This window comes from Netta rufina, assembly GCF_964035555.1.
Source record: "Netta rufina genome assembly, chromosome: 2".
In the NCBI taxonomy this organism is placed as follows: domain Eukaryota; kingdom Metazoa; phylum Chordata; class Aves; order Anseriformes; family Anatidae; genus Netta; species Netta rufina.
This window is the reverse complement of record NC_140124.1, coordinates 56044285-56057564: the sequence shown is the minus strand read 5'-3', so window position 1 is coordinate 56057564 and position 13280 is coordinate 56044285. Positions and strand designations below refer to the sequence as shown.

Below are 13280 nucleotides of genomic sequence, written 5' to 3'. Positions count from 1 at the left end.
AACAAGCCCAGCTCCCTCAACTGCTCTTCATAAGACTTGTTCTCCAGACCCCTCACCAGCTTCGTCACCCTTCTCTGGACTCTCTTGAGCACCTCCATGTCCTTCTTGTAGTGAGGCGCCCAAAACTGGACACAGTACTTGAGGTGCGGCCTCACCAGAGCCGAGTACAGGGGGACAATCACTTCCCTAGACCTGCTGGACACACTGCTTCTTATACAAGCCAGGATGCTGTTGGCCTTTTTGGCCACCTTAGCACACTGCTGGCTCATATTCAGCCGACTATCCACCAATACTCCCAGGTCCTTCTCTGCCAGGCAGCTTTTCAGCTACTCATCTCCCAGCCTGTAGCTCTGCTTGGGGTTGTTGTGCCCCAGGTGCAGGACCCAGCACTTGTTCTTGTTGAACTTCATACAGTTGGCCTCAGCCCATCGGTGCAGCCTATCCAGATCCTCCTGCAGAGCCTTCCTACCCTTGAGCAGGTCAACACATGCACCTAACTTGGTGTCATCTGCAAACTTACTGAGGGTGCACTCTATCCACTCATCCAGGTCATCAATAAAGATATTAAAGAGGACTGGCCCCAGTACCGAGCCCTGGGGGATGCCACTAGTGACCGGCTCCATTCACCACGACTCTTTGGGCCTGGCTATCCAGCCAGTTTTTAACCCATCAAAGCGTATACCAGTCAAAGCCATGAGCTGACAGTTTCTTGAGGAGAATGTTGTGGGGAACTGTGTGAAAGGCCTTACTGAAATCAAGGTAGACCACATCCACAGCCTTTCCCTTATCCACCAAGCGTGTCACTTTATCATAGAAGAAGATCAGATTCGTCAAGCAGGACCTGCCTTTTATAAACCCATGCTGACTGGGCCTGATCGCCTGGTTGCCCTGCAAGTGCCGTGTGATGACACTCAAGATAATCTGCTCCATGAGCTTCCCTGGTACTGAGGTCAAACTAACAGGCCTATAGTTCCCTGGGTCTACCCTCTGGCCCTTGTAAATGGGTGTCACGTTTGCTAGCTGCCAGTCAACTGGGACCTCCCCTGATATCCAGGACCGCTGATAAATGACGGAAAGCGGCTTGGCCAGCTCCTCCACCAGTTCTCTCAGTACAAGTTTTTAGTGGATACTCATTTTCTGGGTTTATGCCATCAAGACTGCTTTTACTGTCTTCATTACTGTCTTCATTAGGAAAGGTATCCATGTGGCTGAATATAGAGAAGGATTTTTTTTTCTGTGACTATGTTTTTTTTTGTTTGTTTGTTTTTTGATTTTGTTTTTGTTTTTTGTTTTTTTTTTTTCCCCATAGAAAAGTGAATTGAGAGAACACAGACGTTATGGAGAAATTGTCTTACAGTTGCATAGATGTCCCAGGACAATTTCTCTTGAGCTACAACAGCACTTTCCTATGTAGGATCAGCAAGCGGAAATTGTCTTGAAGTTTGTTATGAATATTTGCTTGGTCCAGCATACAGAAAAAGTTATAAGCTTTATTCAGGAGAGAAGGATGTAATCTTTACAAGAATAGAGCAGTCAGTTCTACAGTGATAGAACTCCAGGTAGTATGTGTATGGCGAAGTAGAAATTAACTTCAACGTAACAGGGTTTTCCATGAAGTTTCAAAGTGATGTTTATTTTCACAGTTGTCTATGTGAGGCAAATGATATGTTACAGTGGCATACAGATAGACAAAGTAAAGCAAACAAAGATATTTTTGTGCTCACTTAAGTCTTTGCTTTCCTGGGCAATGCTTCTGCCAAGTTAGATGATTTGTATCTTGATGCTTCTTTTGTAGATGTGGCTGTGTCTTTATCTACCAGCTACTGCTCTGCACAAACAGTAGTCATTTAGGAACAATCTACAGTCTAGCTGTTTGGGGTGGTTTTTATTGTTTGTTGTTTTCATTTTGGGCAGGGAGAGTGAGTACACCGAATTAGTCCAGGCATGCAAATGTGCTTTTTCTTCTCAGCAGTGCTGTACTCAGCAGTCATGACTGAAAGTGTAGAAAAAATGCATTCAGAACAAGTCAGCTAGTATTTTCATCTATACTCTGGAGAGCATGGAAACTATGCAGAGAGATTAATTTCAGCTTGGGAAGGCTACTCATTAGAGTATAGTCAATAGTTATCAGTAGTTTACCATAATCTTCAGGCAAATCATCACCCTAAAATGTTGAATTCTGCTGTAGTATAGTACTATATTGAAATTAGCATGTTATTTTGTAAATTAAAATAATGAATAAAACTGTTCTGTACCCATTTTGATGCAACTCTGCATATGATATCAATAAATATTTTGCTATTAGCAAAAACAATGGCATAATGTGAGCTTTTGTCAAAATAAATGCAGTACCTCAGTAGATAATTTTAAAAGTAAAACATATTCTCTTAATGAAGGATAAGAATAAGAGGAAGGATAAGAATCTGTTTGCAATACATGCATTGATCATACTGATAGCAATCTGTAATAGCCTTGATGGAAAAAATAATTGTTTTGTCAGACCTGTCAAAAGCGGAAAAACCTTCAAAACTCTTGGATCATCTGTATACTTGATTTTAAAAGTCATCAAACAATACCTTCACAGCTCTCTGCTCATGCTTCTTGAAGGAAAATCGGGTGGAGGAAGCACATTTACTAAGACAAATTAAATGAATACCAATAACTTGTATTCATGCATGGCACTGATGATGACAGAGTGCTGTAATACCACAAACAAATTCTATCTCACAGAAGTCTTTGGAAATGATGACTAATAAATGAAGCAAGTGGGAAGAACCCAGTCCTTTATTCAATATTACTGTCCTTACATCTGGGCCAGTGGTAGTGCAGCGATGGCACAAATAAGAAAATAGTGTAGCTCCCTCTAGCTGTTTTTTTGTGAAATATAGAAATATAGAAAATATATTTCTATAGAAATATATGAAAAGTGAAAGAGAAAAAAGTGAACAATATTCAGGTTCTGTAGCAGGCCAGGAGCAGAACCTGAATAGGTTTTACGAACATCAATAGCTGCAGGAAAAGTTTGACTATTGGCAGTCATCACAGGAGATGGTCAAAACAAGGTCTGCTAGTTGTATTTGCTGGGCAGGGTATTTCAATTGAGAAGCCCTTGATATGAAAAATGTTTTCTGTGTGAGACATGGACCAAGAGATTAAAAAAAAAAAAAAAAAGTGCTTTAATGAAATAATCATGTGGCTTTTACTTGTTAGTCACAGTAAGCATTTCAAGGCAGTGTTGCTTGCACATCACTGGAACACTGACGTACACTAAAACACACTGGCAGAAACTATATTCACTACAGCATCTCACTTGGCAAGTCTCTGCAAGACAGGAGTTTCGGTTTTTATCTTTTAGCATTGAACACTTGTCACTTATCTAAGACTGAATAACAGTATGTAATCATGCTACATGTACAGTCATTTGAGGGGAAAATATATTAATCAAAATGAGCCAAAATGTCACAATTTAACTTACAGAATTTTAACTTTGCCTTCCATCACTTTACGGACTGCACTAATGGGAATAGAACCATTTAGCTGACCATAAAATGTTCAGCCATCTCATCGCTATTGGAAATGGTATAGATCAGGTGTATACCTTAATTCCTTTTTCTCTGACTGTCATCTCTACAAAGGAGAAATAACAACGCTTACAAGGAACTACCAGTGATGTAGTAATGAGCTTGAATCTAGGTTTCAAAGTGCTGTAAATGCTATTCAACCACAGTCAGTAAAACTTCCTTAGTTACAGCAGCTCCTGATCTGATTGTTAGTAAAATCTTGGATAAGAATATGTTAATCAGGGCTTATTTGCCTAGGAAGGGCACTGCAGTAGGAATGTCTACTATCCATTAGCTGTACCCTTGCTAGTTCTTGCCAGGGATATGACCTGAGTTGTTAGGAAAACCCCAGTGCTGCAGTACATAAACATGCGATGAAAGATTTGCGTCCTCTTGCTTGAAAAGGGGTTGTGAGGAAAGGGAGATTTTTGTACTCTCTTCCTTGTCTCTTGTATGCCACTGTGGTTATTTTGTATGCAAGTGGTTTGCATGGCAGGTGCAGTGATCCATTGCCATGCCTCAACTTTCTGTCTGGAAAACAAGAAAATACCTCATGGAGAATAAGCTGCTTGATGCCTTGAATACAGATGATGTGCACAGCATATTTAAATCTTGTACAAGTTTTGTTTAAGATTCCATTAGGATGCAATTGTGAATGAACTTCTTTTTGCATATGTAATTAGAAAGCAGAACAGATGGGAAAGGCATAGTTTAAAGTGATGTGTTCATTAAAATAACCAAAGCTGCTCAGTGTTTGTTCCCCAACAGTGGATTCATCATATAAGACTCCTCAGGCTTATGATTTTTACCCCTTTTTGAGTCTGACACCTGTGAATGACAACTATGAGATCTCTTTTGCATCATTTTCATTGTTAGATATCAATACTGTTCCTTAGGGCAGACTGATCACTCATATGTGGTTTGTGCTCAGTTAAGATATACTAGGAAGCAGTGAGTATTAAGAAGCAGACACTACATCAAGGGATTTATTTTAATTGCATTTACTGTAAGAAAGATCTTTCGGGATTAAAAAAAAAAAAAAAAGTGATTTTAATGTTCTTTTAAAAAAAGAACTTTGTGGACTGTATCCAGATAAATACTGTTATCCGTTGGCTTATTTTTGCTCTTAACTTTCAGGTTTTAAAATGAAAATTAAACAATTTTAAGAAATATAATAAGGAATATTTTTCTCCTTGACTATTTTTTAGGGGAGGGAAAGATTTTTAATATGAGTCTGCCAAAAACATCTGCTGATGTGAATTACTAATTCAAATATCCCCCTCCCCCCCCAGCAAATTAATTAATTAATTAATTAATAAGGTTACATACTTTATCAGAGAGTGTTAGCCGCACCAAGGGAAGAGACTGGTAACTGCTACCAAAAATCAGTAGAAATATTTCCGACAAATAGTAAAGTATACTTCATAGGCTGGTGTGCTATGTCAGGCTTTCAGAAGTGAAGATTAAAGCTGACACTGACCTCTCTGTAAACTTACAACTTTCTACTGTTATGATGGAAGGATAATTGGGGGAATTAATATTGGATCGTTCTAACCTTGCAAATGAATTTCATCAGATATGTTTTGTAGGAAATTTACAGCTTGAAAGCTTATTTGAGCCCAATTCTTGTTGCAATTCTGGTAAGTTACTTTTGAAATTACTATGGGGAATTAGATCAAACTTGTCTCTAATATGCCATTTTTTAGTAAATAGGGTCTGATTTGGGGTAAATTCTAATAATGAATTCTAGAGATGTAGAAATCTATTTGTTGTAATTTCTGTCTTGTTTCTTGTTTTCCATGATACTTTTCTGTTTGTTTGGTTGGTTGTTTGCTTTTCAGAATAAATATAGGTAATTTAAAATAGAGGTTGTCTATAATTTTCTCAGTATTTGCTGCTTTCTAAATGTCAACATAGGTATCTTCCAAAGCAGAAAGCTCATTATTTGCAACATTATCAGGGTTGTTTATGTCCTTGTTTGCAATTCCATCACTGTTGTTTTGTGCTGGAAAGGAGAACATATTAAAAACATTTAATTTCTAACTTGAAAAGAGGGATTGGATTGCAAATCCAAATTTAGCTACACAACTTCTGTATTTAGATTTCTAAGTGTTACAAGACCCGCTAAATGCTGTAATGCTGTTTGCTATGTGTAAAGTGAAATGTTTCATTAGATAAAAATTTATCTAATAATAGATATTTAGACAATATTATCTATTAATATGATAATATGTTATATTAATATAATATACTACTAATATTTAGACAATATTTATCTAAAATGATAAAATGACAAACCAAAAGTGGAAAGTGTCATTTATATCCTGCTTAAACATAAAGTTGACTAAATCTGCAGGTAGATTCATATAGTTTTTAAGTTTTTTATATATATTTTTATATTGTTTTTATTGTAGAAAAAGACTGTCCATATTTTCTCTGAAATGCAGTGAATGAATGATCTCAGTACTTCAAAGTTTTCCTTTTTCTCTTGATTTATCCTTTATAGAAGAATGGCAGACAGTGTCATAGGAAGGAAAATAGCAATTGACAATATTATATTGGCCTAGAAAGTGTTATTTCTCATTGGAAGATTAGTCTGTGTTTTTCCCTTACAAGTAAGCAGATTCAAACTCAAAGAATGTTTCAGAATGTTTAATATTTTATAATTATTAAAAAGACATATCTTTGATTTCCTTGCTGAAAAGCCATAGAAGTTTTCTAAGATTACGTAAAGTAAACCTTGGAATTATAACTACCACAAATCCTAAATCTTTGATCTATACTTTTTTCATATCTTGTTTTCTAGTCAAATTTCTTATTAAGGATCTTTTCCTTTTTGCACTTATATCATTGAAGCCTTCTATTATTGATTAAAAAAAAAAAAAAAAAAAAAAAAAAAGTAGAAAACTAGACTTACTGCAATACTGATATTATATTGTGATTTGAAATAGGGAATGATAAACAAGTGCAACTGAAACAAGAGTGGGTTCTTCTAGGGAAAATTAATCTTTCCAGTTTTGGCCATGAGTGAAGATGGAAGTGCCAAGATACCACAAGAAAAAAGATTTCTAACTGAAATGGATCAGACAGAGAGTTTCAAATAACATCAGTGTCCATTCTTATAGATCTTGAAGCTCAGTAGGATATGACAGTTGAGATAAAATTTTAAATCTGTAAGCCTCCCTTGAATTTGATAGTTACTGATAATTTATCATGGGGAAATATGAAGGTAAGGTTAACTCATCATGTAGCTTTTCTTAGTGTGCAGAAAATGGGAGCTAGCTCACTCAGATTTGAATAGGGAGTTGAAATGTATAATTAATTAAAGGAAAGAAATTATACAATGATGTTAGTCATAAAATTTTACAAAAATAGACCCACATTGAGTTGAATACTTTATTTATATATGCTCTATTTTGACACATGCTATATGTCTAAATGACACATGCAAAATATAGCATGTGTCATTTAGAGAGAGGCTATGTTCATGTTGTTTTCATATCCACAGAATGAACTCGTGGAATAAAATCCAATAAAAACATGAAAGCCATTGGGGTTTTCATCATTAAATATTTTAAATCCTTGAGCTTTAACTCTTGTTTTAAAGATGTTAGTTATTTTTTAGTAATTGTCTATAAATGAGGAAAAAATATGAAAAGATTCAAGTTATACAAGTTCTTAACATTCTGAATATAGTTGTATGCATCTTCTGTATCGCTGAATATGTTTTTCAGTAATAGGCTCATTGCACATTGGTCAGTCTGCAGTCATTTGAGATCAAATGACTTTCTGTAGCATTTTTGAAATAAAACGTAACAAAATTTTTCATAGCCTTTTTTATCCACAGGCATGCTCTGGCTGGCTTTGCTACTTAAGACTTATGCTTTTCTGTGCATGGAAGTTTCTTGGATGCATAAAGATATGTGGACCACTTACATTGAACGTATAGTTCTCTGATACCTGATCTCGAAGGGTCATATACAGTCATTCTTGTTCAAGTCAAAATTAGTTGCCCTGTTTATGATGTAGAGTGCTATACGGTATAAATAATAGTATTCAGTGACTCTCAGTTAATGTCACTCAGTCAGTTATTTTTGCCACTGAATGAGTGAACGTGTTTAATCACATGAAATTCTGAAATACCATAAAAATAAAAATAGGAAAAATTATTGTCTGTATTTTCATTTATTGCAGCTCTACTACCAAAGAACCTGATATGTGCTCCTTGCCTATTTAATGAAAGTAAACTCTGTTATATGAATGTTTTGTCACTTTAAAATAATTTGTAATTCTCATATGTTTCTAATTCATAATTCACATTGATGTCACAGTATTTAGTAGCTTTTTGCATTAAAGGCAATACAGAAGGTAAAATGGAGTATCATATCATAAAACGAATGTCTTTTTTTTCCACCATAATAAAAATAAAAAGAAAGAACATTGTATAATTCAGAATATAACCAAAAAGCATTAAAAATAAGGAGTTTACACCAAGTTATGAAGATTAATACTGTGAATAGCATTTATTCAACAAATTTATTTTACTATTGCAGTTTTGGTGCAAGGTAACTCTCACTGAAAATTGAAAAACATGCTGGTTATTTGAGTAATTCCTGAAAGATAGTTCATTATTCTGTCATAATATATTGGCTATAAAAATAAATGTATTTCTAAAATAATGTGATATTATGAAAATCAGGTTTGATCTCCAAATTCAGTACTCCTTTTTAAATAAAAGTATGTTAAATATTTCATTTGTCAGACACTCCTCTGTTCTGTGTCCAGTATCAGGTTGGTTCCTTTCATTCCAGTGAGGAAGCTATTTTTATTCAGCAAAATATTTAATGATGATGAGCAGTAAGTATGTGCACATTTCTGGGGATGTGAGATTTTTATGGTTGATGCATCTGATTAGATTGAGTGGAGAAAAAAAGTGTATTTGAAATCCTTTGATGAATTCAGTGCCTATGCAAAGTTCTCACAGGGGGTAGTATTTTATATAATCCAGCTTTCTTGTAACTTATTCTAGAGCACACAACTGAAAAAGGAACAGGTACCTTTATTAATCCTTGAATCAATAGAGGTTACACAGCACAAACCAAATGAAGAAAGTAATCGGCTCCCCAGGTTACACAGCTTGATGAATCAAACAGGAAGAGAAAGCTTTTAACTGATTCCTGCAAAGTATTTCCAGTGATGACCATTCCCTTCACAGGCAAGCTTGGCCAAGCAAGGGATATTGTTTGCTTCTCTCTGTAATATTGACCAAAAGTCTTGTCTCTCGCTTATTAGCAATGGTTATAACATAATCCATCTTGAAATACTAATGTTTCCGTCTCTTTTCACATCATAGGTGTGGTTATTGCATCATATATCCCTTAACTTTCATTAGGCATGATGTGAAGAAAAGTTTTTTGCTTCTTCTTAGATATACATATATATATATATATATTAAAAAAAAAAAAAGAAAAAAAATAAAAAGGAAATTTAATGTTAGACCAAATTTTCAAAACTTTTCAATGGATTCATAGGTGAATACTTTCTGAAACCTAGTTATAGTTTACAAAGCATGTTTTACAAAGTTTACAAAGGTTTTTCAGTTGCAGAGAAAAATCTCATCTTACTAATATAAATATATTGAAGAAATAATTACACAGAATCACAGAATCACAGGAGACTGCTCAGCCTCTCTGGGAAATTATATTGTATTGCTTTATAGTTTTAACAGTCTAATTATAGCTACGCATTTTTTTTTTCCTTCTCTCTCTCTTAAGGTTGCATATCAAAATCAAAAATCAAAAAGTTTGAATGTAAATCTATATAACAAAATCTCTTGCATACATAAAACAGCATATGAAACATGTAGCCCATTTTAGCCTCCTTACAGTTACAGTATGTCATCCAGTTTCAACAGTTACGTTGTTGAAGGACATTTTATAGATGGATTCATCAGTTCTGTCACAAATTTTGAAAGCTGGTATTTGTACCTCATAATAGAAAACTTGGAAAGTTTATCTTTGGATCTTATTTTCTGGAGCAATCAATGGGCTATTTTTCAGAGGTACAGGATGCAAATCTGATCATTTGCATGCCATCACTCTAAGATACGTAAATTGGGTGGAAGTGTTGGAATTGTCAGGGAATATTTCTGGGAAATAATTATTTCTAGTACAGGGACAAAAAATCTATTTTAAATCTTAAAAAATAAAAATAAAAATAAAAAATGTTCATTAGTACTCCACTTTATTTACAATGAAAGGCAACTTATGACATCAAATGATCCTATTAATACCACAACTTTAAAATGTCCTATGACCTGCAAATATTAACAGCTGTAGCAGCTGAATGTTTTAGAAATGCCTGAGATTGAAGCAATGCTGCCGCCTAATGATGGGAGTATATAAACCTGTGTAACAAGAGTTCATTGCTTGATGATAAGGCTAGGTTTGTGTTGTCAACTGATATCTGTAAGTGAAATTAAAAGCAATTAAAATCACCTCATAGACTAGCCTACAGTATGCCTGGCCACCTATTTGGTTCAAAATTAAAAGCAAAAAAAATACCACAATCTCTACAAGTTTAATGTTTTTGTTTTCTGTCTTAATGCCCACTATGACTATAAAGAGAATGATTCTCCAGTTTTTCTCAGTATTTCATTTTATTTTTGTAATTTCACCTGTTCCCTAATTTTTATGACTATGGTAAATATTTCTTTATAATTTCACTCTTAGAATTTTTATAATTTTTGGTATCCAATTATGATTTCTCCCTTGACATTCTTTACTTCAGAAGAATAAGAAATTACATTAATGTCATAATATTACATTTGTCTCTGCATCATTGTCCATCTTTACTTACAACTATGTGATGTAGTCTAGTACCTGAGAAGAATGTTAACAGAATTACTATCAAATTAATTCACAGACCCATAAAAAGCAATAACATTTATATGAGGCATCTGTCAATGTTATCTGTGACAGCCTGCATACCCAAAACTGGATCCAGCCCTGCAATACCTGCTCCTATTTCAATTCTATTTAAGATATTTCAGTCTGTACACTATAGCAAAACATAGGGAAGCAAAAGGCTGGATATTGTTTCATCCTATTTTATCTGCATTATCTCTTTAATATGAAATGCTACTGAAAGTGTTTATGAAGCCAAGAGATTGTTACTGATTTGTGTCAACTGACTCTGAAAAAGAATTTCATGGCAAATTGGTCAACCTTTGAACAATTATAATTTGGCAAAAACTAATAAATTGTAATTAAAGCATTGTAAAGACATTCCAGGCAGCCCATTAAATCACTATAATTACATCATAAAATGATTAAGGCAACAGAGTTAATGCATTTGAATCCTATACTAAACATGCATTAAAAAATATAATCATATTTCTTTTGTATCTATATTCCTCTCAGCTGGGCTGTCTTCTAGCAATCAACATCTTCACTATGTGTTCACTTCAAAGCAAGTGTTCGAGATCTACATCTCTTTTCTGTTTCAACCCAACAGGTGCAGGAGGTTGGTCTCCATCAGACAGTGATCATTATCAGTGGCTGCAGGTGGATTTTGGGAATAGGAAGCAGATCACTGCTATCGCGACTCAAGGCAGGTATAGCAGTTCTGACTGGGTCACTCAGTATCGGATGCTCTACAGTGATACGGGGAGAAACTGGAAACCATATCACCAGGATGGAAATATCTGGGTAAGTCTTTAGTGTACAATGCAAGTGTATGCTGCAATGATGTTGACTGATTGCATTTTTAGGAACTGTGCACCTATTATAACTTGTTAGTGTTGTATTTTTGAGGACAGAGTATAGATTAGCTCAAAGCATGATAATTTACGTTGTAGCTGCTCATAGGATTCCTATCTACTGTACAAAGTTTACTTGAGCTGAAGGCAGTTATCAAAACACGCACAGTAATTTATTTATTTAATTTTGGTAAATGGCATTCCACAACTGGTCTCCTTTTTTTTCTCTTCCCTTTTTTATTCTGTTTCCTTTTGCTAATTTTACAGAGTAAATATGAGATACAAAAATAACTTTGAAACTTCTGCTCTTGTACATATTATTTTGGAAGGTAACTTATTTTTAATGTTTGTATATGCTTGGGAATGATGTTTTAACATATATATTGTTTTCTATATTGATGTTACAGGGATTTTTATGCTATAATAACTTCAGAAAAAGTATATAATTTAGTTTGTTTTTTTATTTTTTTTTCCATGGTTAAGCCGCTAATTTCATTCTGAATGAAACCAGTAGTTTTCCATTTTTCTGGGGGGGGGGAAAAAAAACAACAAACAGCAACAACAAAAAAACTATAACTTAAAATGTCTGTTCCTAGTTCTTTCAGATGGTTGTTGTTTTTCAAAAGTATACTTAGAGAACAGCAAAATAGTATAATTCTTTCTGAAAACAAATTAAATAAATTAGCTATTTTATGTCATCAGAGAAGTACTGTCAAATCAGAAAAGACTGAATGTTGCTGTGGCTTAGATTTATATTGGTTGTGTGTTTTTTATTATGGTTTATTATTAAAAATGAACATCAAATACTGAGCATAAGGTGAATGGCTTTATCTGTATAACAGAATCCTGCTTCATATGTGGAGTACATACAGGCAGCCATCTTTTATTAGAGTATTGATTTACTGAAAAAAAAAAAAAAACCTCCTCTGTGTGGCACACAAGTTTCTGAAAGAAAAATAATGGGGGGGGGGTAAGGAAGGAGGAGCAGGAGCAAAGAGAAAAACATCAGGTGCTGCTTTAGACTCTTCAGGAACAGGTTATGTGGATCTTGCTCATCTAGGGAGGGGAGGAAACAAAGCTCATGCTTAAACTTGATGAATAGAAAATATCTCTCTTTCAACCCCTTTATGTAAGTAAAAATGCTTGTAGCCTTTAGTGTTTGTATTATCTTAGTAGTTCTTGAATAAAGCTTTTCTACATCTATTAAAATCCTGAAGAATTTCACTCAGGAGAATGCAAAAGAGGCCTATGCAGCTGGCTGAGTGAACAATATATAAAGCAGGACAGTTATGCTGAGGAAAAGTCTGTTCTTAATACCTTCAAGAGAAAATCTTTCAGCAATACAGGATTTGGGTGATTTAGTCACAGCTGTGACAGTTTCCAAAGCAGCCCCCATTTCTAAGGGCTTTATAGGAAGTCTTTATTCTTGTATTGTCTCTTAATACAGAAATATTGAAAGCTTTTCCATGAGAAAATGGTTCATTTTGCTATTGAATAGTAATTACAGATGTCTAGTGAATTCAGATGGAAAACTGATGGTGTGTTACAAGCCATCAATATGACTTGCAAAAGCGTGTGATGAGTTATGCAGAAATCTGCTACTCCTATTTGAAATGCTATATCATGTGGTTATATTTTGCAAGCCTGTTGCTGCTGTTCGTGTCCTGCAATTTTAGCCCTATTCTAGGAAGACAGATGATCCTAGCTTTCTTTTTAAGAATACAGCTGAACTACTATCAGAAGAAAATAAAAATTAAAAAAATAAAAAAATAAAAAACACTGAGGTCTTGACTCTAATTTTTCTAAACAAAATTTTTCCTATTCTTAAATAGTGTTCCTCTGATTAGCCTTTTACAATAGTTTGATTATTAATAGCTTCAAAAACGGTGTAGGTGCCTCTGAGCCCAAAGCAATACTGCTGAACAATTGTAGTAGTGTTATGAGACAGATTTGCCTGTTGT

The 13280-nt window shown here is 34.5% G+C and overlaps 1 protein-coding gene across 1 annotated transcript in view; it reads left to right on the top strand.

Annotated features, from left to right (window-relative positions):
* CNTNAP2 (contactin associated protein 2) overlaps nt 1–13280 on the top strand; it is a gene marked incomplete at both ends in the record, with an annotated part of 1150499 nt that overhangs the window by 362337 nt on the left and 774882 nt on the right. Inside the window, one exon of the mRNA XM_084306678.1 lies at nt 11076–11269. Within this exon, the coding sequence (XP_084162804.1) occupies nt 11076–11269 (194 nt within the window). The remainder of the gene's footprint in view (nt 1–11075; nt 11270–13280) is intronic.